The sequence below is a fragment of the Chanodichthys erythropterus genome, chromosome 17 (genome assembly GCF_024489055.1).
Source record: "Chanodichthys erythropterus isolate Z2021 chromosome 17, ASM2448905v1, whole genome shotgun sequence".
Classification (NCBI taxonomy): domain Eukaryota; kingdom Metazoa; phylum Chordata; class Actinopteri; order Cypriniformes; family Xenocyprididae; genus Chanodichthys; species Chanodichthys erythropterus.
This window is the reverse complement of record NC_090237.1, coordinates 40,785,584-40,812,675: the sequence shown is the minus strand read 5'-3', so window position 1 is coordinate 40,812,675 and position 27,092 is coordinate 40,785,584. Positions and strand designations below refer to the sequence as shown.

General features: G+C 38.4%; 1 protein-coding gene across 1 annotated transcript; it reads right to left on the bottom strand.

Moving 5' to 3' along the window:
* Window positions 1-2,942: 2,942 nt before the first annotated feature.
* On the bottom strand, window positions 2,943-24,273 carry ppm1lb (protein phosphatase, Mg2+/Mn2+ dependent, 1Lb). The gene is made up of 4 exons (XM_067365407.1): window positions 23,663-24,273; window positions 7,587-7,761; window positions 6,476-6,637; window positions 2,943-5,291 (listed from the first exon to the last, which is right to left on the bottom strand). The coding sequence occupies exons 1-4, from the start codon at window positions 24,032-24,034 to the stop codon at window positions 4,945-4,947; spliced, it is 1,056 nt and encodes a 351-aa protein (XP_067221508.1). The 5' UTR covers window positions 24,035-24,273; the 3' UTR covers window positions 2,943-4,944.
* Window positions 24,274-27,092: the final 2,819 nt, after the last annotated feature.

Here is a 27,092-nt window from a genome sequence, read left to right as displayed (position 1 = left end):
TTCACGAGGGGCCTCATTTATAAAATGTTGCACAGAAACCATCCTAAATTTGATCTTACAATAATTTCTCAGATGTGTGTATGAGTGATTTATAGAACAAACTTATACACAGAAAACAGGCGTACGCTTCTCTTTCAGATGTGAAATCTGTACATCGCAAATGATCCTGAACTTGCGCGCAGCTGAATGGTTTCAGTTCACCGCATTGTAGAAGATGCCTAATTAATGACATTTTTAATTGGGCAGGGGAGTGTATTGAATGTTGCCCTCATAAGAAAACTAAGCCTTGCTTGTGGGATCTTCTGCCATGCTGGTTTTTCTGCTTATATAACAGTGCCTTCCTACATTGTCCAGCCTCCCTGTTGTGCCTGATGGACTGTAGTGGCAGCTGCAAGATGTTCCTCCCAAAGAGGCCAGTTTCAGACCAACGTTCAGACCAAGCCCAGCCATTTTCTGATAAACGAGTTGACTTTCCCATCCATTTTACTGTGGATGGGGATTTCACACAGCTTCAATGTCCACACAATCCTCTGATATAGTGTGGTGTGGTAACACCACACCTTGTACTTGCCTGAAAACTGGCTTTGGTCAATCCTTGCCAGGCCGACACAGAGCTGGTTCTCCCCATGTTTCTCCCCATGTTCATATCAGAGAGCTCCACTGTGTATCGTCTCTTAAACGGTCTCTGGTTTTTGACATAACCGTGGTTCTATGAGTGGTAGAAGACCACCAGAGATGGTCAATACATGGTGGAAAGAGTCATGTCTCACACACGATATCAAGAATCTAAATAAAACCTTATGAATGTGCAAGGTGATGCCCATGTAGCTTCTGCACATATCTCTGAGAGAGGCACACCATGTAATGCTGCCAAAGAAATGGCCACTGCCTGAGTCGAATGACACTTAACAGATGTAGGGAACACATGTCCTGTTGAACAATATGCATCACCAATATTTTCTGCCACCCAGTGAGTGAGACTTTGCTTTGACAAAGGTGCACCTTTCCTTTCAGGCCCAAAGCAGACAAAAAGTTGGTCCGTGGTACGCCATGAGTCAGTGTTTGATACATACTGCCTCAACATACGGACTGGACACCTTGTCCCCCTGTATAAATGCCGCCAACTGAATAGGTAGATTTGTGAATTGATGTGACAATACCTTGGGCTGAAATGCGGGGTTCGGCAAAAGTGTAATTTGATTGCCCTCTGGCCCCCACCTGAGACACTGCGGACTCCCTGACAGAGCATGTAACTCTCTGACCCTTCTGGCTGATGTTAAAGGCTAACAGAAATATGCTGTCTTTACAGAAAGGCTTCTAATATCTGCCTGTTCAATAGGTTCATAGGGTGCTGAACACAAACTCTCCAACACCACCCGTAAATCCCACTGGGTACACTCTACCCACTCTACTGGTGGCTTTAGATATACAGCTCCCTTAAGGAAAACCACCACTAGCCTTTTTGCACCAATTGACACCTGTTCCCGATACGCTGACAGGGCAGCCACAAACACTTTAAACGTGGCTGGAAAAAGTCCAGCATCCAACAAATCCTGAAGGGAATCAACTGGGTTGAGAGTACGATCTGTGCACCAAGAGACAAACAGCTTCCACTTACTGGTGTAAGTACGACATGTTAAAGGTGTATTCCTTGCTCCTGCTGAACCCTCTCAACCCCAGGGGCCAGATGCACAGATTCAGCCTGGAAAGGGAATGCCACAGTTCCCCCTCCATCTGTAACAGCAGATCCTTCCACAGTGGCAGGTTACACTTCTTGTTAACCGGAGAATAGGGACCTGCTGCCCCTTTAGTGATTGATTAAAAATACCACTTTGGTATTGTCTGTCCGTACCAGAATGTGTTTCTGTGATAGTTCCTTCTTGAAATGTCTCAGGGTGAAAAATACTGCCCACAGCTCCAGAAGATTCTTTCTGTGTTGCCCTGCGTTAACTCTCGCGCCACCGGCCTCGCGCCGTTCCCTCACGGCTCTCGACCGCTCTGCTCGTCACACATGGGCATCTATAAGGTCCTTAGGACCTAAACATGTAGCAGTGATAAATATAGCACTCCAATAATAAGCGTGTTAAGTGGTTGTCACAGTACCCACGTGCAAAAAACTAACCAGTGAGGGCAACTGCAACACAAACTGAGTGCAACAGGTATGCACACGCGGTAAAAACAAGAACTCTGGTTAACCAAAAAGTTCTCACAACACTCAACTTCAGAGACCAGAATACAGAGTTTGTGAAGACCCTGGATAACCAATGGTTCTGAAACAATCCAATCCAATATCCAAGATAATAATCCAAAGGCAAATCCAAATACTCAATACAAAATTGCATATCTTTGCTTTCTTCAGACACAGCTACTGCAGGGGGCGCATATGCCAATCCAAAAAGCTGTGCGCACTCAAACAGGATCTCTCCGCAAGAATGACAAAGAACTGACCGTGACTTATTTGGAAGCTGATATAGCTTCTGACATGTCACCAGTTAAAAGTCACATGACTGAATTAATAAGAGATTCTCCATGTGATGCACGAGACGAGACTCCTTCCACCATGTATTGACCATCTCTGGCAGTCTGGAACAACGAAATAGAACCATCAGACACGATGCAATGAAGCACATAAAAGCCTGTACATTATGCAAAAGTTGGAGATGAAGCCTTAGTTTCCATAACTAATGCTCTGTCAGCAACTGAGAAAAGCCTGAGAGAAATTCAAACGAAGACGAAAAAATTGATGAGATTCACACACCAATGTTTTCACTGAACATCCTGAAGTTCTCTGTTGAAAAAAAAAACAAACTTTGTTAGAAATAACAAAATGACCTGTGCTTCCCTCAAAGCTGTGCTCATGTTCTCTTTCTCTGTTATCTCTCTATAAATGATAAAATACAACCTTTAAACATTTTTTATAAAATATTTATTATCCATGATTTTTTTATATTTAAAATACTCATTACACAGTAAATTAAACAATCTTAAACACAACAATTGATTGAGAGTCATTCTTTATTTTTTTTAAATATGCATGTCTCACCAATTGCCATAATTGATAAACACATGCACAGGAATAATATCAGTCAATGGAACCTGATTTCCAGAAGCGTCATGACATTATTTGATGATGATTTTGAAGCTTCTGAAAGTCTGGCTCCATTGACCGATATTACATCAACTTGTGTTAATATTTAATATAAACATTCATTTAGTTATTTTTCGTCTCAGAGAGACATCAATATGTAAAATAATACACTGACATTTAATATGAACCTCCGGACACTGTAAACACAAATTCTGGACAACACAACACTTCTGGCAAATAAACTCATGATAGAGAGAGATAGAAAAGCATGTTCATTAAAATAAGGCAACATACTTGGATTAAAATCGTCCAATGATCATACAGAGTCAAGTCAAGGCTGTGAAAGTCAGATATACCTGAAATATGTTTTAGTAAAGTAGTTTGGAAACACTTTATTTTACAGTGTCTTTGTTACATGTATGCATAATTACATGCAGTTAACCTAAACCAAAACCCTAATCTTACCCTAAGTACATGTTGTTGATTAAAATTACTCATTAATTAACTATAATTACACTGTAATAAAGACACCTTTAAATAAAGTGTAACAGTAGTTTTTTTTCTACAGTGTGTGCTGATGTGTTTCTGAAACGATCACCACGTACACCACTGACAGTTATAGGCTTAAACAAATGAAACTTTTGCTTGGTATAAATGTCTCGATATAAACAGAAACACACGTCACTTCACTGCCTGTTTAATATGACCACTTCTGTAACTTATGAAACGAGTTTGAAATGAAGAATCGACTGAGGACATGAGGTCAACATGTCACATGATGCTTTGTGTGAGAAACAGATACACATTTTATTTATTCACTGATAATTCCCTCCTCAGCCAAATTTCAGTAAATGTTCAGATTCTGACAATTTTTGTAAGTGCATTGAATGTGCTGCACCAGTTCAAAGAAGAGAAATGAACATTTATTCTTTACATTTGTCATGATCACTAGTGGGAGTGCCCTAATAAGCCACTAGAGGGCACTCCAACCCGGACTCTAGTTTTCTCTTTTGGACTTCATTTCCCATAACCACTTCCCGGACTCATTATCCCTTCATTGCACCAGCTGTCTTGAGTTTTGTCATTAGTGTCTGTCTGTTTATATACTGAGTTGTTTCTGTCTTTGTTTGTGGATTGTTCATTTGTGTTACGTGCACTTTGTATTCCTGCTTTTCTGTTCAGTGTGGATTGTTCTGTGGAGTTTGACCCTTGCCTGTTTCTGGAATATGATTTTGGATTGTCCTATTAAAAGCTGCGCTTGGATCTTACCTTCTCGTCTCTGTGCATTACGTGATAACATTTGTGTGTATTTATCTGTATTATATTCAAGCATTCATTGATTTGCTGTATGGGGCAAAGAGTGCATTCAGCAGAAAAGTTTGCACTAGCACAGAAATAAAGTAAGTTACTTGACAGACATCACTATCACAGTTTACCTGTTTCTCCATGATTCATGTTTTACACACCATACGTATGAGCTGGGGTACTTCTTAACACAACCTACTGTTAATTATTGAAAATATTACATGAGAAATTAAAACCAACCTGACAGATAAAAACAGATGAAATGACTTTCCAGCTCAGTCCATCGGAGAGAGGGATAATGATGATATTTGTTGCACCTGTGTAGAGATTCTTCAAAAATTCTATTTTTCTGTTCCATGGGGGAACTATACCTTTAACGAAGAAGTGATTGCTTAAATCTGCACCATTCAATTTAAATACAAATTGTTGCTTCTCCACAAAATAGTCTTTTATCACTTTTATCCAACATTAAAGTTATGCATAATGATAATCGCTCATCAAGTCCTTCAAATATTGGTTTGCATTGCATGATTGCATGTGAGAGCTGAGCACTAGCCAGCAGCTTTGGAGCCTCTCTTTCTGAACTTGACCACCATCACGGTGATGTTGTCTGGACAGCCGCGGTAGAAGGACTGCAGGACGATGCTCTTCGCACCGAAGTGAGGCTCATCCAGACGCTCTTTGATGAAGTGCACGGCTTCCTCGCTGCTGAAGGCGTCCCAGAGTCCATCTGAGGCCAGAATCATGAACTGAGGCTGCAGCTTTTCCAAGTCGAAGGTCAGCACATCAGGGTCAGGGATCAGCACTTTCAGCTTCTTCAGCGGATAGTCACCAAGTGAACGAGACATGGCGAGAACGCCTTGTACACGCCAGGAGCCGCTGAAACTGATGAAGCCACCTAAATCAGAGAAGCTGATTACTGAGGGATTAAAGAAGGCCAATCATTCAATGAAATAATTCAAGAAGGTCTTTTAAAAGACACTGTCTGTTTCGTAGGTTGTCACAATTCAGACACTCAAAGTGGATTGGTCTCAAGCGAGATCCCAATTCGTCGGTTCAGTTCCGACGTGACATCGAATGTGACTGACTGAAAGGGAACATTATTTTGTCAGCTTTCTGTTCAAATTTTTTTTGCTTTTTTAATTCACATTCAAGTGTTGATAAAACGGAACAAATGAAGCTTGAATAATTTTTGTTTAAAATGAGGGGCTCTGTTCTTTCTTTTGATATATTGACTGTGTACATATTCTGGGGGCTGTGAAAGTTTTGTAAAAAATCAAAAATGCTTGCGCTGGCTGGAAACTTTTAAAGAAAATGCTGGCAGGGAAAGAGTTAAACTGATTGTAAGCTGATTGACAGGATCTCATGTGATTGACAGGTTGATTATTGTGCACATCATCAGAGAAGAGCTGTTGTATGAGACTGAAATATTTAATAAAATATAAGATTTGTCCATTGTGAAGAAGAACAGACGATCTATGCATAGACATTTACATGTAATCTCTCAACCAGTGTTTCAACTGTGGAACGATCAATAAAACTTGTAATAATAAAACAATAATATCTCACGTAGCATTACATTTACCTCAGGCAAGGCATTCAGTGTCCACAACATGTCAGTTCACTAGAGAAATTAACTCTTTTCAATAAATATATGCACAATATTAGCTTATATATTCACACTATAGTTACTTTACCTGTTAGTAATGTATTCATTATTTAATATGTTCAAAGAAATTGCTCATGAAAACAAGTTATGACAGCCACTGTGTAAATGATCCTATTTCAAAAATGAATTGGAGTAGAAAAATAACTTTAGATTTAGATTTAGAAGTTAATGCAAAACCTGATTATTAATTGATTAATTGATTATTATATCAAAAAATAAACAGCAACTGAATTCAATATTTTGGGCTCTGTTGTTAATTGTATCCTTTAATATTATAGTAATGTGCAAGAGAGACAATTTGTTCCATAAACCACTGTTTAATAAAAAATAAGAAAAATGTATGTAGTTTTCTCCCCCTGCTGCACCGAACTGTCATGTCTGTGTTCACGTGACTGCAGTGGGCTGCTACTCACCTGCTTTCTTGATTCTCTTTCGCTCTTTGACCTGGTAGGGTTTGTGGTCATGTGACAGCGGGACGGCATTACCGTCTTTATCACACAGCACTGCCCTCGAATCGCCAACATTAGCGACAGTCAAGTCCTTCTCAGACAGCAGAGCCACCAGACACGTGGTACCTGAGTGAGACACAAACCGCACGTGAGTGAGCCTCTGGGCTGACATTACCCTTAGCCTTCTGTCTCTATCGTGATTATTATTATTATTATTTTGCCCTTTAATTGGTAACAGGTGTTGGATTTATGTTCCAGTTCATGTTTTAGTTGTTCAGAAAGCTCAGATTCAGCTGTTAGATTCTCCACTGGAGTAAGATAAGATCTGTCCAGGTGATCAGGTGTATACACATTTATTTATGTGACAGCGATTCAGCTGTGCATTAAACCTTTGACAAGTCCGATCACAGCGAACCTTCAGATCTGCATTCTGGCCCAGGGAGAGCAGGTATGAAACAGCCTTTTCAGCCACACAGGATCATTATTTCTGTGTTACAGTTATTCATATGATCACAGAAGAACTGGGATAAAAGTTTATAGTTCAGATATAAACACTGATGTCTTCTGTAGCAGTCAAATTAGAGTAAATCACCTTTTGAAAGTCATTTGACATTTGACACGTTACACCAGTAGGTGGCGACAAGTGACTGTTAAAAATGTATTTGTTTCAGAATCATGTATTCAAGAGATTTGTTTGATTCATCCAGTAATGAAATAAGTCTTTATGAGTGAGTCATTGAATCATTCATTCAACCGATTTAAAAATAATAATAATTTGTTCAAATTAATTAAATATTTTTAAACAGACTGCAGCAACTAACATTGTCAGAACCTCTAGTAAATTATTATCATTTTTATTTTTTTAGTAAAGTACATTATTTAGTTTAGTTGTCTATTCAGAATTGTGTGAGAATCATGATCTCTATAAAAAAAAAAAAAAAAACATTTTATCCAGAATTTTATCTCAGTTTAACCAGAATCATGCAGCTCCACTGAACGGCTAATGATTCACCTCATCATATTTAATGTGTGGTTCTCAGGTCGAAGGTCTAATGGTTGTACCATGAGCTCTCACCTGCTTCATCATAGGAGGCCGACAGTTTCTCCAGGATCTCTTTGTCCATGTTGAGTATCTGCTGCCTGAGGATGGACTTATGAGTAAGAGCGCTGTTTTCTTTCTGCTTCTCATAGCGCTGGAGCTGCTGCCGCAACATGATGGGAAGATGAGACTTGGCGTACTCTGCAGCTGCCTGAGAGACAAACACATTTCACATTCTTCATCAAAACTTTGACACTTCAGAGGACTTCACATTCATTTATGAACAGACTCTTGTGCGCATGCATTTTACTGACTGTGGTCGTTTTGTGTTCATCATATCTCTAAATATTTAAAGTTCTGACATAACAGCAGTTTTGTTAAAGGCACAATATGTAAGATTTTTTCATTTAAATATCCAAAAACCACTAGAACAGTGTTATATATTTTGTTGTACATTATCCCAGATGTTCCCAAGAATGTTTAAATCCAGAGAAACAATCGATTTTAACCAGGACACCGGCTATCAATAACATCATACCTGCGTTACACTCAGTTTTATTTTGTAGAAACCATGAAAACACCAAAGACCGTTAATATATTTTATACAGATGAGCAACTGTTTGGATACAGTCATTCATCGACAGAAAACTAATACAGTTCAACACATTTAGTCTCATTGTTTGAATCTCGTTTTCTTGATTTTCGGTTTTATCATGCCTCAGAGACTAATTTTGTCAAGTAGCTAAAATAGCATAATCAGATGCAGCTAAAATGACAAAAATGGGGCTTTTAATGGAACTGTTGAATGGTAGAATTTCAGGTATAAAACAATCACTGAATGAAGGTTTTTTTTAATAATCGCTATATAACCAATAATTCAATACTTAGGGTTGCTCTTTAAAGTTTAGGATTTTGTCATCAGAGGGTCCACAGACGTCCGCACACCCCTGCGCGGACGGTCCGGGAACAACATTGCATGTGTAAGTGACTTGAGCTCTTGAAAACAGCACTACATTAGATGTGCACATGCGCCGAACGCATCTTTCCATGCTTACAACCAAAAGAGTTTTACTTTGACAGGCAGTGAAACATGGAAAATTAAGTATTTAAATGTAATTAATTAAAAAAATGCCAAAATCGGTCGACCTCTAGTTGGTACCAAAATTGCGCGAGCCGTGAAGTGTGGAAGTAGTTGTGCAAGTAGTTCATATCCATCTCCACTGTTGCTTTCAGATTCTTCTTCTGCTAGTTATACTAGCTATGTTTCCATCCACCTATTTTTGGTGCATTTTGGGATTTCACATTAAAAGGCAGCATGGAAACACTAATGGTGCGTTCACACCAGACGTGAATGAAGCGTTAAGCGCGAGCGATGTTATGTCAATGCAAAGACATCCTGTGGTGCGAATTGAGTGTTTCGGGCGCTTGACGCGTATAAGGCGTGATTCACGCGAATCAAGCAAGTTGAAAAATCTGAACTTTGGTGAATATTCGTGCTGCGTTAACCAATCAGGAGCTTGCTCTAGTAGTGACATGAAATCCGAAACAACAATGGAAGACAAAATCATCGTCGCTGTACATCTTCATACTTTTATAGAAACAGGAATAAAAAGGATCTTGCTTGGAAGAAAGTGAGTGAGGAGGTCGGACAATCTGGTAAGTATTACAAAACGGTATTCACTCAATTTGACCTATATATATATATATATATATATATATATACACACATATTGAGACTACAAGCTAGCTAAAGCCGGCAAATTGAGCTTATTCGCCGTATTTTACAACTACGTTACTTTCCCGCTGACGAGTTGATGTGTTATTCAGAGGAAGTGTGCAGAAACGAGACTGGAGCCCCTCTCATGACACGAATTTGCGTCTGTTGTGAAGCGAATTTCACCCGCTAATGAAGCGTAAACTCAAAATGTTCAAGCATCCAACTACCGTGAACTGCGTGATTTATTCGCGCAAGTCGCGTCTGGTGTGAACGCCCTACAGAATGCACATATATTCTGAAAATTTGCATAAAAAACTTGTGCTCGATTGATGCAGATAATTTTTTTCATCCGATAAGAAGACGAGAGCATAAAGTACGACGGAAACACTTTTATTGAATAATAAAAAAACCATCATGTGACTTTGCCTCAGCAGAGGCTGTGACTGGATAACTGGACTAACCAGTGGACCAATGGCATCTCAGATGCTGGTTCTGAAAGTCAAAGAATAATTTGCGTGATGACGAACGTAAGAGAAAATGACAGCATTTATTGTGTTTCGTCTGCTGCTCTGAAACGAAACTCATTTATGATGGAGGAAAAAAGAGCCTGTTTTTATTACTGATATGTTGTGGCAGTTTCACAGGAAGTGATGATTTTGTTCTCTTATTTGTTAACACATGGGATAGACATGTTTTATTCGCAAATGTTTTATGCCATATTTCAATTTTGTGTATAAGGTAAATTCACAACTCTGAATGGAAACAAATTGTTACTCAGCGAAATAGTTCGTTCATGAGCGCCACCAAGTCTTGTTTTATGTAACTGCAGTGGCTCCGGTCACACGAGCAAAAGCACCAGTTTTCTTAATGTTCATGCAGCATCAACAACAGCTGATTCAAATAAAACCGTTCATCACACAAATTCTTTTTTAATGTAAATTCATCTTGGTGTGAACAGGCCTCAAGAGCCCACAGGGTTTGAGGAGAAGTGTAGTCATGTCAGTGTGAACCCTGATAAAAACATGAGATCGTCCGTCAAGACTCCAGGACTCGTGTGTCTCCTGCGCTGACAAACCTCACAGGAATATTAATCACGCGTGCATCAGTGACCCGGACTCGAGACTGTGCAGTGTGTGAATCGAGCGGGCGGATGGAGAGATGCTGCTGTATTCATATCAGACTATTTCACACAGCCGGTGAATGAAGAGTTTGTGAGCAGTTGTGCTCGGAGTCAGTTGTTTGTGATAATAACGCAATGACAAATTGTGTCGACATAATTTTTGGCCATGCTCTCCAATAAAGAAATTATGAACGCATGAAAAACAAGAGACAACCAATGAAATATTAATAACTGATTATGTTGTAGTCAGGGTGTAACTGTAAATGTATCTAACCCTATCCACACTCCAATCCAGAAGGGGGCGCACACGGTAATGCAACACTGTTTGCTAACACCACAACAGGAAAAAGAGCAGAAGAACAACGCATGTGCAAATGATTTTAGCGCTTGAAAACAAGTCCTCTAAAGGCACACGCGTGTCAACTGTGTGTGAAACAGAGCAGAACACAGAAAATTGTATAGAAGAATTGAGCTTAGGCTTTAAATGCTTAAATACAGTTTAAGTGGAGGAAACTAATGCACAACTATTAACTAGTTGCTTATTATCATGCATATGACTAGGATATTGGCTGTTTATGAGTACTTATAAAGCAAATATTAATGCCTTATTCTGCATGACCATATTCTACATCCCATAATCCTAGCCAATACCTGAACTTAAAAACTACCTTACTAACTATTAATAAGCAGTACAATAAGCATAAGTTCCATTACACCCCTAATGTTGTAGTCAATGTATGCCTTTTCCTGTCAGCTTTTGTTTTTTAGATGCAATTTTTGTGCATAATAAAACAAAACCTGTAGCTGCCTCTTTTTTGCCAAATAATTTTGTCAGATAAATACCTTAAACTTGTTTATTGTTTTGTTCTTCCCTCATCTGTAAATTATTTTAAAAATATTTTCCTCATATTTTGGTGGTTTAATTGAATTTGTGGTCATCAAATCCCCTCTGGACATCACCTCCATCGAGTGACACTGTAATGTAAGAACGAGGACATTTTCTACACACACAAACTCAAATGAACTTGAAAACATGAGCAGGAACATTTCAGTATATCTATATATACCGATCAGGCATAATATTATGACCACCTTCCTAATATAGTGTTGGTCCCCCTTTTGCTGCCAAAACAGCCTTATTGTTCTTCTTTACGTCGGCATTAAAAATCAAAACTGACCCTTTTTATTTTCGTCATGCATGTTAATGTTATTACTGTGAATCAATCATCTGTGCATTTAGTTTAAAAAAAATCAAAATGTCATAACTTACCAGGCTTACCTCGATATTCTACTTGCATCTCAAATGTTTAAACAGCCCAATATGACAAAATTACATCTCAAAATATATTTTCTAATAGATTTACCTTGATTTCTCTTACTTCACATGATTTCACATATCTTATGTTTGATCTCATATGCTCTTCACTGATACTACTGTCTGCTCGATAAACTAACTGGAGGACAATAGTTGGATGGGGTGGAAATGGTGCCACAACTAAAGCAGTCAGAACCAGTGTAAAACTGAACAGAAATCATGTACACTATTAATATCAAAGTGTTGTATTTGTTCCTGCACGGGCAATCGGCTCATAGAGCAGAAGGTTTGAAGCAAATAGGTTTGTTACCAGCGTTTTTGCATCTGCTGTCAGATCTTTTCCTGCATCTAAATATTTTAATAGATTTACGCTCACATGACTTCAATCGTTACGGACATGACAGAAGCTTTGGCGTGAGTGAGCTTCCACACGTCTGTATTTGCATCTGCTTTTCCTGCCTGTGTTTGCTTGGAGTGAACTATTCCCTTAAATGTTTCCCAACCCACCGGAAGAATTTCAAAGCACAAAGCACTTCAACTCTCTTCACATGTTATTGATCATGATCAAAGGATGTCCATCCTGTCTGAACTGGAAGCATTCTGCCCATATGATTGTATTTATCAGCTCATGAGACGTGCTGGAGCCACTCCTGCTGTGGCTTTCCTTTCACTGTCTGATTAAAAACTTTTTTGTACATCTCAAACAACTGTAATCAGAAGCAGTCAGCACACACACACACACACATCACATCACATTGGCTAGTGCACAGAACACTATTGGCAGGATCTTCCTATCCTGGAAAAGTGTGAGCGGCAGAATCTACTCTGATCCGAGTGGACAGCAGTTGGGACAACACTCAGCTCGCACACGTTTAATTTAAATTAGCACAGGTTAATTCACTTTAAGTTTTATTTTACAGTCTGTTGGAAAAAAAACTTTTAGTTTATGGATCAAATCCAGCTGTGCATCACCTTCTCCAAAGTCTGGAGAATTCCATCAGCCGACAGCGTCCAAACATGTGTTCAGCAGAAACACTGCTCCATCTTCATGGAAACACAGATGTGTGGATGAAAAATAAGACACAATAACAGAGCATGTCTTAGTTTGAGAAGTCTGATTCGTGTCTCCGAGTGCCTCAGTTTTGTACACTACACATACTCAAGCATGCGTGACGCTCGTGTTTTAGCATCTAGCATCTTATATACGAAGACCCTCCATGTGAACGTCACCTCCAGAGCTGCTCTGAAAGAACGAATCTCTCAGAATCTCAAAGGTCTTCACTACTAACTGGCAAAATAATAAAATAAAATGTTTATTTTAAAGGTGCCCTAGAATTAAATATTGAATTTATCTCGGCATAGTTGAATAACAAGAGTTCAGTACATGGAAATGACATACAGTGAGTCTCAAACTCCATTGTTTCCTCCTTCTTATATAAATCTCATTTGTTTAAAAGACCTCTGAAGAACAGGCGAATCTCAACATAACACTGACTGTTACGTAACAGTCAGGATCATTAATATGCACGCCCCCAATATTTGCATATGCCAGCTCATGTTCAAGGCATTAGACAAGGGCAGCCAGTATTAACGTCTGGATCTGTGCACAGCTGAATCATCAGACTAGGTAAGCAAGCAAGAACAATAGTGAAAAATGGCATATGGAGCAATAATAACTGACATTGTAAATGACCGCTTAAATAGGTGTGGGTCCCTTTAAATTTATTTTAGTTAACACTGCGTAATCACGTTTAAAAGGAAGTGGCGTATAGAGATCAGTAGTCACGCTGCAGCGGAGGGAAGATCAACTCGTGAGTCTCCACATGGCGTGGGGATGAAAAATGAAGTTTAATTCAGTTTAGTACCCTTTTGGCAAGCGGAGCGAGGTACGCAGTGTTAATGTGTTTGTTTTTTTTTTTATTTTCAGTGACGTGTTTGTTATATATGGTGTTGTTTAAGCTTTGTTTGTTGAAGGTTTTCATGGTTTATTTCATTTGTGTTTGTAAGTGTTTATTTGCTTTTGTGTATATTCATTGTGTTGATTTACTTTTGTTGTTATTTTTAGTTTCACGGTGCTCGACGGTGCTCTATGGTGCTCGAGTATGTTCGAATGACGATATACAGAGAGGAATCTCATGATGAGCAAAATAAAGAGAATGCACCCGTCAGAAACTCTCCGAGTCTTGTTTGTGAAGCCAAGGGGGCAGCTACAGTGAAACTCGACGCTGGAGCATGCATCTGTTACATCGCTGCTGTTTACTTAGTGAAAATACAACGCAACGCTGCTGAGGACTAATTTATCGCTTCGAGTTTGTCTTTCCACGCGTGCAAGGAGATCGTGGCGTCATCTGAGCAGGATCGCAAGGTGACAGTAATATTGTTCAACGATACAGATGCAAAGTGAACGATTAAGGAGAGTTTAAGAAGATCGTATTTATACGCAAGTGGTATTTACTCACCTGAACTCTGTAAGTTGAAGTGCTCAAATTAATGGGTGAATATTTGATAGACGTTTTTAAACACTTGCAGTCTGTATAATTCATAAACACAACTTCATTCTTTATAAATCTCTCCAACAGTGTAGCATTAGCCGTTAGCCACGGAGCACCATCAAATTCATTCAGAATCAAATGTAAACATCCAAATAAATATCATACTTACGCGATTAGACATGCTGCATGGTGAACACTTTGTAAAGATCCATTTTGAGGGTTATATTAGCTGTGTTAAACTAGCCATCCTTATGCTGTTAAAGGCAAGCGCGAGCTCCGTGGGCGGGGAGCGAGTGGAATCGAATTGTGGTGGAAGAGCTGGATGCATCAGGTGATTACCCAAGTTTTAAATGTTTTACGGATTTCATGCAAAAGGAAGCTAGAATAGCATGTAACCCCATTACCTCCCCACTTTTCATGAATCCTAAGAACTTAGATGAAAGATCTAAGAGAGCTAACACTTTTAATACGAAGGCTCACGTGAGAGACTTCAGTTCAGAGGGGTTTGATACATGCAACATGAAGCCGAAGAGTTCGTGCTTAGTCTGTAAAGATGAAAACCACACTATTGTTCAATGTCCTTCATTTGCAGAAAGATCTATTGAAGACAAGAAGGCTTTCATTCACGAAAATCATCTTTGCTTCGGATGTCTCAGGAAGGGTCACATCAGTAGAGCTTGCAAGAGACGACAGACATGTGCAACTTGCGGCCGCAGTCATCCCACCTGCTTGCATGAAGAAAGGGATAAAGTGCCTTTGAGGATATTTAACGAAGCTTCTACAGGACTTCAAACAAGGCAGAGATGGTTAAACACTCTCAAATGACAGTGAATCTCGCACTTACACGGTCTTGTTCTGCCACATCCAGTATTGTGCCAGTCTTTGTTTCTACAGTGGAGGAGCCCCAAAGAGAGGTGCTTACTTATGCCTTATTGGATACACAGAGTGATTCGACATTCATTTTGGATGATCTTCTTGATGATTTGAATGTGCCTACTGAGCCAGTGCAACTGAGACTTAGCACTATGACAGCTGTGGATACAATCACGGCAAGTAAAAGGGTCCGTGGGCTGCAAGTTCGAGGGATGCAAGCCGCCAACTTTATTCATCTGCAGCAAGTATACACTAGAGACTTCATTCCTATCGACAAGTCCCATATTCCAACTAAAAATACTGCACTTCAGTGGCCCCATCTCAAACATCTAGCCAATCAGTTACCACCACTTCAGGACTGTGACGTAGGACTGTTAATAGGGTACGACTGTCCATCAGCCCTAGCTCCTCTAGAAGTCATCATAGGTGGTAAAACTGAACCATTTGCACAAAGAACTGAACTTGGCTGGAGTATTATAGGTCTTTCGAATCCACATTTAGATAGACAAGGAAATCAGAGTTTTGTCCATCGAGTTGCTGTTAAAGAGACTCCTGTTCTAACCCCTAGTGATGTTCTGAGAACTTTGGAGTTAGATTTCAATGAAAGAAGTTATGAGGATAAATGTGTGTCTCAAGATGTTTATTTTATCCAGCATCTCAGTACTAATATCCAACAAAGGGATAACGGAAATTATGAGCTTCCCCTTCCTTTCAAGTGTGGTAGTCGACCTTCTCCGCCAAATAATAGAAAAGAACTTGTAGCAGTTACTTGTGACATAGAAAAGATGTTTCAGCAGTTCCTGGTTCCACCTGATCAACGCAATTACCTGAGGTTCTTATGGTGGGAGGGTGGAGACTTCGAGAAAAAGCCTCTAGAAGATCGCATGGCAGTTCACCTCTTTGGGGCTATTACATTTCCTGGGTGTGCTAATTTTGGTATGAAGTACTTGGCACAGCAGTATAAAAGTAATTATCCATCAGCGTCAGCCTTTATTGAGAAGAACTTTTATGTAGACGATGGGTCAACCAGTTTTTGTTTGGTCGAGGAAGCCAAAGAACTGATTGTTGAAGTTCAAGCTCTGTGTAAACGTGGAGGTTTACGGGTTTATAAATTCAACTCCAACGTGGAAGATGTTTTCTGTTGCATAGACTCATCAGAAAGAGCGATCACCATCAAGTCTCTTGACCTCAATCATGAAGCAAGCCCAGCAGGACGTGCACTGGGCATTCAGTGGTCAACAAAGGATCTTTTTAGTTTCAACATCGACCTTAACGACCAGCCATCAACTCGCTGTGGTGTTTTGGCTGTTATTGCTGCTTTGTATGATCTTCTTGGATTTGTTGCACCAGTTATTCTACAGGGAAAGTATATTCAAGAATTGTGCCGTAGAGGCATCGGATAAACAAGCAAGGTCAAAATTTCAAGCCCACAGTCATTGAAAGACCTATTCAGAAAGTAGTGGTGCTTATTGAGAATGAGTAACTAAGTCATTTCATTTGATTTTGTTTGTGATACCATCACATCAGACAAAATTATTTTGAGTTGGTTTTTGTTATAATTTACATTTATGCAAATTGAGAATTGGTCATTTTATGGTTTGAAATCATGTTTGATTCATTTCCAGTTTTGTTCTGTTTATTCATCATACCATGATATTAAGTAAAGATCATGTTCCATGAAGATATGTTGTAAATTTTCTACAGTAAATATATCAAAAATGTATTTTTGTGAGTGGACATGCATTGCTAAGGACTTAAATGATTAGTTCACTTTCAAATAAATTTCCTGATAATTTACTCTCCTCCATGTCATCCAAGATGTTCATGTCTTTCTTTCTTCAGTCGAAAAGAAATGAAGGTTTTTGATGAAATCATTCCAGGATTTTTCTCCATATAGTGGACTTCACTGGGGTTCAACGGGTTGAAGGTCCAAATGTCAGTTTCAGTGCAGCTTCAAAGAGCTCTACATGATCCCAGACGAGGAATAAGAGTCTTATCTAAAGAAACCATCGGACATTTTAGAACAAAATGTAAATGTATTTGCTTTATAACCACAAATGATCGCCTTCTAAGTGCTTTTGCCAAAACAGCACTTTTGTATTCTTCAATAAGCTTATGCTGTATGTCCTACAGCTTTCCTATTCTAAAAATGAAACTGGTGCTGTGTTCGTTCCGTAAGTTGAATAGGAAAGGTGTAGGACATACAGCGTTAGCTTTTTGAAGAATACGGAAAGCGGAAGCACTTGGAAGGCGATCTTTTGTTTATAAAGCATATACAGTTGTATTTTTTTCTGAAAATGTCCAATGGTTTCTCTAGATAAGACTCTTATTCCTCGTCTGGGATCATGTAGAGCTCTTTGAAGCTGCACTGAAACTGACATTTGGACCTTCAACCCGTTGAACCCCAGTGAAGTCCACTATATGGAGAATAATCCTGGAATGATTTCATCAAAAACCTTCATTTCTTTTCCACTGAAGAAAGAAAGACATGAACATCTTGGATGACGTGGAGGAGAGTAAATTATCAGGAAAATTTAATTTGAAAGTGAACTAATCATTTAAAAGGCGATTATAGATTTTCAAATAGTTGTATCTCGGCCAAATATTGTCCCATACATGAATGGAAAGTGTATTTATTCAACTTTCAGATGATATATAAATCTCAATTTCAAAAAATTGACCCTTATGACAGGTTTTGTGGTCCAGGGTCACATATGTGCTTGTGTGTAATTCTCACAAAGAGATCTCGCTCAAGCGCGCACTGTTTGTTTGGGATAGCAATAGGTCCTCACATAAAACTTGACACTTAAAACTTTAAAATTTGAAGGTAGGGTAGCCAATTTATTTCATAAACTCTATTTGTGTCTGAATCTCTGTTTCAGAAGCATCAGATTGCCTTTACAAAAAAGCCGGTCTTGTACTCTCCCAGGTTCAGGACACTGTCCTCTGTTAAAAAAATACACTGCACACACACAAACATTTGGGTTGTGCTGTTCTGGAACAGTGTTGTAAATAAATCTTGTAATTTTCAGTCGAAGGTCAACAAGAGAAGCGATGTAAGTCTTCACTGCGTAGGCTTTAACCAAATGCCCAAATATGTATAAATAACGTAAATCTCTCATGGGTTTCTAGCACATATTTCAGTAAGAGACATAATTTACATTATATTGAAACATACAAGTCTCAACACCAGGGGATCCCTTTAATCACTGATTCCTAATTGCATCCACTTTCGGAAGGCCAGATAAAGTACTGCTTTTGCTTTTGCAATGAAACACACAGTGTCTCAATGCAGCATTATGCAGATATTTTCACCTAGTGATGTCGGTCAGTGAGGGGGACTGTGATCGAGGCGTTCTGCCTTCTCTTTCAGGTGGAATCAATCTTTTTGTGAGAGCCTTTAACTCTGATACATGGCTGGGTTTGTATGCGATTCCTGCAGGTGTTCGACAGTGAATTTTATCTGACTCAAAGTACCCATGGGTTATCTAAAATAAACTGTGGTCTGTTCTTCATTTAACTCACAATTGCAGACAAATATGTGAACCGTGCCTCAATCCCAAAAGCATTCGCAGGACTCTTAAACCATATTACAGAGATGCACAAAGCTGAAACAGGCTACAAAAGCACTGCTTAAGACCTGAGTGTTTGTGAACCCACACCATTTACAGATTTAGAAGATTCTGGACTGTCGCTCCTCTCTGTAGACCCTCCTGAAACAGATGAGAAAGAACCCAAGGATCGCAGCACAAGACCTGCAGAAGACTGTGAAAGTCTTTGTTCATGCATCCACCGTCATGAAAACACTGAACAAGGATGGCGTTCATGAAAGCCTTTTTTCATGTTTTCTGGGTTGGTAGATGTAGCAGGGACCCGATTATAACACTTAAACATGGAAAAAGTCTGATTTTCATGATGTGTCCCCTTTAAAAACAATAGAGAAGTCTATGATAAAATAGCATTTTCCTAGTTTCACATTGGTTGTACCAGCTGACAAGGAAAGGCCACAAGGATCAGTCCTCTGGATGATTCATCATCATGTTTACTGTTATTCCCTCATCAATTCATAATAAAAGTGCCATGTGTGCAGTTGTGCCATTTGAGAAAAATATATAAACTGCCGGACAAAAGTTATTCTATTATCTCAACAGCTTTAAAACTACTGATATTTGTACAATTTGTTTATATAAAAGGTTTGAAACATAAAATTATGCCTTAGTCTGTTTATGTGTGCAGACGGATGCGCCACATGATGATTTGGGTTTAAGACACCAAAACATAAAATAATATTTATTATTTGAATGTGCTGAAATGAATTCAATCTAAACAGGTTTTATAGAATAAACTGATACATGTCATGAATTTATCAAATTATTTTAAAAGGATCACAAAAATATTTTTGGAAGCAGGAAGAAGCACATGGATTGTGATATTCTCAGATGGCTTTAGACCTCATGCATATGTGGAAATAAACCTGAAATTAAAGAGATATTTGCATTTGCATCGGTCACGACAGATCGGATATTCCCATCAATCGTACTCGAGTCGTACGCCACTATAAAAAGTGAGGCCAGCAAATGACGTCAACTCAGGCAGACACCAACCATGATCACATGACTCGTTTTTAACTGCAGTGTTTTACTGACCTTTAAAGATGGTGCACAAAGCAAAAGCTTGTATTATTATTTTGTCCATTTCAAATCGCTGCATTTTTACATTTATACATACTCTGAGTTGTTCTGCCACTGTATAGTGTAAATGGGATAGTCAACAAATGGGAATTGTGCATCGAGTTTTCGCTCAAATGCTCACACACACACACACACACACACTCTCATCTCCATTCTCCTCCAGATGCTCGCCCACACCTCATCAAAGCTCACACATGCTCATCTAAACACAAGCGTTCACACGTACACTCGCCCACACATTCACCCAGACACTCGCAAGGCCTAAAATCTCTGCTTATGATGGGGGAAATTCACACAAATATTGATAAACTGTAACGAGTGGGCTGAATGAGTACATTCATCAGCTTCAGTAACGCATACGTAATTACCTGAGGTTATTGGACTGGACCAGGTTTTGTTCGGGAAGATAATATTAGGAGGACTCTTCATTTCACACACCTACATGAAAACAGTTCATCTGCCTTATTAGTGATGCTGAAGATCGTCGTGACTCATCTGGTTCTCTACCAGGAGATGTGAAAACTTTCAAAGTACACTTACTCCAAATCATTACAGTAGACTAAAGGGTCATTTATAGGATCATTTACTTTAAAGTGAAGCACAAAACAAAGCCATTTCTATCTAATAATGCCTAGATGCAGCACTTTGAATTTAAATTCAACAGGTATCTCCAGGATTATATACGAGATAAGAGGGATTGTGTATATCTTGCCTTAACAAAAATACCTGGTCATGTCTATAGTCTCAAATCTTTTTAAAGAAATGCAAGAGTTTTGTTTTTTGGCAGCTGCATATTCTTGTGCTGAACCATATATTCCATGTTTCAGATTTGGCACCATTTTTGCATTCGAATGTGGATTTTTATTTTAAATTCGATGAAGATTCGAAACTATGGTTTCCATATGGTTCCATAACCACGTAACATGTGACTATTTTATTCCAGCTGTGCTACTTGTGAAAAAGAATAAGCAACACACCGAAAAACAGACAATCAATTTTACCTGTGTTCAGTTCAGGACAAAGGACAAAACTTTTTCATTTCTTTTTAATCTACTTCACAAGATCCATGCATTGCTTGTTTAGATGATGCACATTATTATCGGTCGGCGCTCACGGATAGTTCTGGATCCACACTGATGTCAGCGTCAGTCGACAAGCGTTAGTTTGAGGAGCGCGAGTCATAACTGTGATGATGAATGATGAATGTAGAGGATGATCATCACAGTATTTACCAGGGTTAAAATAAACCTGCCTGTCATTTAAATCAATAATAATATGGAAAATTTCAGAAATCTGGTGATCTAATACATACAACTCATGTGTAAAGCAAATAAATAAATAATAATTCTCGTTAAGAGCCGTGAAAAAGAGCTTTATGCAAAAAGGAACTTTATCATTTAGTAAATGAGACAAACCACTTTTCACCACAAATCACTTATGCACAAGAAAAATTATATCAAATAAATGACTAAATCATGATAAAAGGGCAGAAACCGGACAGATATCTGCTAACGCTTAATATATGGGTCATTGACGAATAAAAAAATGAAAATGTAATTAATTTTTTAATAATCAAATCAACACTGCTTTTGTCTTTTTAAACAAGATGGACAAAAAAAAGTCATTCGGTTTAACCAAAATTTAAGTTTTACCGAATGACACTTTTGGTTACACCGAATGACGACATTTTCAATCAATGCTAACAGGCTGATATCTAGCTAGCTAGCAAAAGGACAATCAAATTTATATTTAGCACAAGTTTTTAAAATATTGCAACATTTTTCATGTTTTATAGCGGTTGAACCGAATGACCTGATGTTTCGGGACGTGTGTATGATCAAAACATGAATTTATCAAATAGTTAAGAGAGACAGGTGCCTGATTGATCCTGTCACGTATTGGTTATTGGTTACTCCAATATTATATTATATTAATTATATTATTATATCGATTACTCCAAATGACAACAATCAAATTCATATTTCTGGACATTTTTCTCATAACAAAGCAACGACTTCTACACATTAGTTTAATACCATTTTGCACTGATGTTGATATATGATGTTATAAAATCATACCAGAATAAAATATATATACATTTATTACATTTTAAGATATTTTAACCACAAATGAAATGGCTGTATTGGACAGTTAAACTGAATGATCTTTTGACACTTCAAAATCTTTGCAATATCTTTATATGTAGCAAAATATAATTAAAACCTTTTGGATTCAATAAAAGAGATCTAGTTGTACTACCTTACACACTTTGGATATCATATCTTTGTTTTTTTTATTATTATTAAGGCCTTTGAACAAAAAAAAAAATGACCCGTCACGTCAGTGACCCGTATGAAAGATAGAGAAATCAACATCACACTGACTTACACAAATCAACTCTAGAGAGAAAACAGAGTGTGAGCCACACTGAACTCAGAACAGCTGCTCTTTTCTCCTCAAATCAAAGGCCACAAACATACACACCGCTTGATGCAATGAGGCGTCCAAACCATTCCTACAACCCAGGTGAGAAAAGTGCACTGAAATACACTCTATTTCACTTCCATAATGTACTTAAAGTGCTCTACTTTCACACACTAATTTTGTACTTAATATATTAAAAATTCATCTTAAGAACATCTAAGTGTACTCAACTGTGCTATTTTGAGACACCATGAAATATGAACTAAAATGTGCTTTTAATATACTATCTCTGCATTAAACAAATATATTTAGTTTCCACCTGTAGCACACTTTTAAATATACTCATCAGACATAGAAAATAGACTTATGAATTATTTAAAATATAATACTATAAAATAAATACAAAATGTATTTATAATGTATTGCTCAGGTATTTTCATGTATCATAACTAGGTTAATATTCCCTTCATATGATGTAGTTAAGTATGTGTTAATTGTGTTTTACTGTAATTAATAAATTTATACTGTATTTTCGTGAAAATCCATTAAAACAGAACTTAGTGACAGAAAAAATCCACTAAAATATCATGTAAAGCGTTCATAAAATTCAAAAATACACAAGTGTTTTATTAGTGCATTACTTAAAAGTGTACACTTTTAAGTAAAGCACTAATAAAACACTTCTGTATGTTTGGTTTATTTTATCTGATACACTTAAAATCAATTTAAGTGTTAGTGCTAATTAGTGCATTTATAGTAAGTGTACTGAAGTACCACAGTTGGGAAAATGTACTTATATTTTAAGTGATATATTTTTAACAAAATCAATTTAGTTTAAACTTAGGATTACTATATAAAAGTCTACTAAGACTGAACTCATTTTTAAAGCATTCAAAGCACACTATTAAGAAATACACTAATAAAACTGTCTATATTTGTGTGGTATTTTTGCACTAAAAATCAAATGAAGTATTAGTGGTATAAGTGCACTGTACTACTGAAGTAGAAATATACTTTAATTAGTGCATTTTGTTCAATTTATAGCATACAACGTTTATACATTTTATTAAGCCCTGCTACAAATGTACTTTTATTTAAGTAGCTATTTTTTAGTGCGTTCAAGTATACTTTATTTTTATCTGGGAATATTTAGTACTTTTTGTAATATAGTGTGTAAAAATAATCCTTGACTTTCTCTGAAACATGTTCTGTTGTTCACAGATAAAGGTTATTTTGTCAATATTTCCATAAACACCGAGTATTCAGCATCAAAGCTGAAAAACAAATATGGCACACTCCTCAATTATAATATCAAGACCACACTACTGAATCTGACACATCCAGCTGCTTCAAAGGGATTCTATATGGGATTATCTTGGACCCCTATGCCCAGGAAACCATCCTAATGGAGTTTGCATGTATCTGGTGTGGCTCTCACCACTGACACACTCCAGATGTCAGCAGACAGACAGATGTTTACCTCTCCACCATGCCCATCGAAGACGCCGAAGATGGTCGGATGGCTCTTGTTGAGCGTGTCCGCGAGGATGCCGAACCTGTCCTCCATATGGTCCCTCCTGCCCTGGATGGAGTACACCGCTGCGCCGCTGCTCCGGTACTGCCATGTCTTCGAGAACTCCTCGTCCAGCGCCGCGCGCTCGCTCTGCATCATCTCCGCCACCTTGCCCTTCATCAGGTTCACCGCGTCGCGGCTGGACTGCACGATGGTCTTGACCTCATCCGTGTGGAAGAGGAAGCTCCAGAGGGCCAGACTGACGCACAGCAGCAGCAGAGCCTCGGGCCGCAGCAGCAGACAGCGCATGACTCGAGCCAGCAGCGCCAGCAGACTCATGCTCTCCTCCGGCGAGCGCGCACACACACACGGACCCGCAGCGCATCAGAGGCGCTCCTCCACCGGCACACACTCCGCGCGGGTGACAGCACACATCTGTCAAGCTTGATACTTCCCCTTCGAAGACGATTCGCAGATGAGATGTTTTCGCTTTAGGAAATAATAAGCACATGCAACGCTCTTCTCTTTAAATAAATGGCGTGTGTGTTCAGCGCTCCTCCGACGCGGCAGCGCGTGCAGGTGTTCCGCGTAGTGTGTGCGCGCATCGCGCGTGCTCGCAGCTCGGTGCAGCGCTCTCTTGTGTGTGCGCGTGCGCGTGCATGTTTGACAACCAGATGCCAGAGAGACCCAAGTCAAGCCAGTACCTCTGTTTGTGAAATACACTAAATCAAACTGCCTGTCAAAATAAAAGTCCGAACTTTGTGCTAGAAGAGTTGATGATTAAAAAGGAAATGGATTGTACATTACATCATCTCTATTATTATGCAGCTACCTACCGAATTAATAAATAAATGAACAAAATATTGGACTATATATGCATGGATCGTGCTTAAAGGGGTGATGAACTGAGAAATCAACTTTTCCTCGAGCTTTTGACATAGAAGAGGTCATCATACTTTAAGAATATCCTGTAAACTTCCTTGTTAGTCCAATAAAAGCTGCTTTAATTGACACCAGACCCAGCAAACGACAGGATTTACAAAGTGGGGATCTATGACGTCAAAGGGCAGCAAGCACCGCCTCCGCAGAAGAAGATCAACGCCTACTTCATCACTGCCTGTTTAGCCCCGCCCACCGAATCACACATGACATGCAATAGAATAGGTAACCTAAGTAACATAGGCCTATGGTGCTAAACCTGATCGAGCTACCGATAAACATGCAGTTGAGGATTACAAAATATTGTGCAGTGCATGAACTCGACAGTAATGCAACAACATGTCAGTAACTGTGTTCATTCTAATGCCTGATCTGATATTAATGATTCATGTACAGTCACATGATCTTTGTCTGTGTTTCAGTAAATCAAACCAGTGACTAAACGCTCAACTTCACCTTGTTTCTCTTAGTAGGATGAAAATAATCTGTTATTTAACTGTGATTAAATCATATGAAGAAAGCGATCAAAGAACGCTCCCTTTACAATCGCTGGAGCTGTCAATCAAACAGCACGAGTTTATCAGTGACTGACGTGTAAAACTCCCGTTTTATTCAACGAATCTCTTAGTTATATCGCGTTTGCACTGTTGGTGAAGATGAAAGCATTCGTTAGCGTGCAGAAACTGAGTTTCAATGACGAGATCACTGCTTTCATTCGCTAAACATCATGTCTGTGATCGACTACAATGATCATCACTGCAACCTTTCATGCCACGATCTAAATATAATGCCATAGATCTAAATGTAATGCAGCACTTTTCATGATTAGGAAACCTTGAGAGCTGTAACAGTAAAAACGCACTAAAAGTTTTCGAGAGAGTAATACTTGGATATTTCATATGCAAAGATGTCAGCCAATGACAGCAGTGGGCGTTTACACTGCAGTCTCACAGCAGACACGCCCCTTAAAACAGAGCGTTCAAATCAGAGGATAAAATCAGGGTAGGGAAAATGCCTTTTATTCATTAATTGTGACAATGTTGGACGTAAAAAGCATACTAACATTATAAGTGCACCCCAGAAAACATTATAAAACAATAAAACAACGCAGTTCATGACCCCTTTAAAAACTTCTGCAAATTCAATAATATAAGCCAGCTGGAAAACTTGTTGGTGTTTTAAGCATCAAAGGGCGTAATACTTAGTTTATAATCAGAATATAAGAATTCTTGATATCTTAAATATAGTTTCCATGGAAACGTCAAACTTTTTTAATATTCTTGGGTGTTTTTTATCTCTTAGAATACTTCAAATTGCATGAAACTCGAAACACGCTTGACAGATGTCAGCCAGTAGACATGGGCAAAGCCTTAGAAATGGGCGGGAGGAGGGGCTCTATAGCGCCACCTTTTGACAAAAGTTGGGGGGTTAGTTTTATCTACAGTTACTAAACTCGGTACACATATTGTTCTCATCAAGTCGGACAACTTTCTAATTTACACTCATTAGCTCCGGCCAACAGGAAGTCAGATATTTTGGTTTAAATGTGGATTTTTTTGAATAATCAGGCTCTGAGTTTTTAAGTACTCATCGTAGGAGATTCATGCAATCGCCACCAAACTCTGTCAACATGAAACAAAGACACTGAAGATGCTAAATTGCAAACAATTATAGGATATCCTGATCAGTATTGCCATAGCGAGGGATTAAAGTAAGAAGTATGAAAAAAAAAGGGAAACAGGAAGTGTCTCATATCATGTAAAAGCATTGTTTGATTTAAATTATACCTTAAGCCACAGGGGTGGCGGTGGAGCCAGCTATATTTTGCCATTGTTTCTCCCTTGTCAGAAAAAATCCTAAAGGATTCATACAAGACTTTACAGTCATATTACAATACGTTGTTATTACAGTGTCACTGTCTTTGAATTATTTTTTCATTACAATTTTATTAATTATGAATGAATTATTAATTATAATTTTTTTAACACTAGTTAATTAATATTTACCTTTTTATTTAAAGAGGAGATTTCCGATTATAAATAGCATTAAAATGCGGTATGAATAATACCCCTATAATAAATACAACACATATCCTGACTGTGGGGGGAAAGATGACAGACAAGAGGTGTCCATTTCAAACCATGCAAACATTTTATTAAAACACCAAATCACACAAACAATTAAAAATTAATTAAAACAAAACATTCTTAATATTGAACAAAAGGTGAAAAAAAAAAACACTGAAGTAATGGGATTTACCGAAATAATACTGAAAAAATATCAGAAAACAAGGCAGTGTTTTGGCAATGTAGTCCATAAACTGGGCCACATTGTGAATGTAGAGGTAGAGTCGGCTCTTTCATCTGTGCTTTGTGGAGAGATGAGATCCACCTGCACACAGAAATCAACAGGAACGGTTAGGAAGCCTGATGGGAAAGTGGTCTACTCTGGTCTAAGT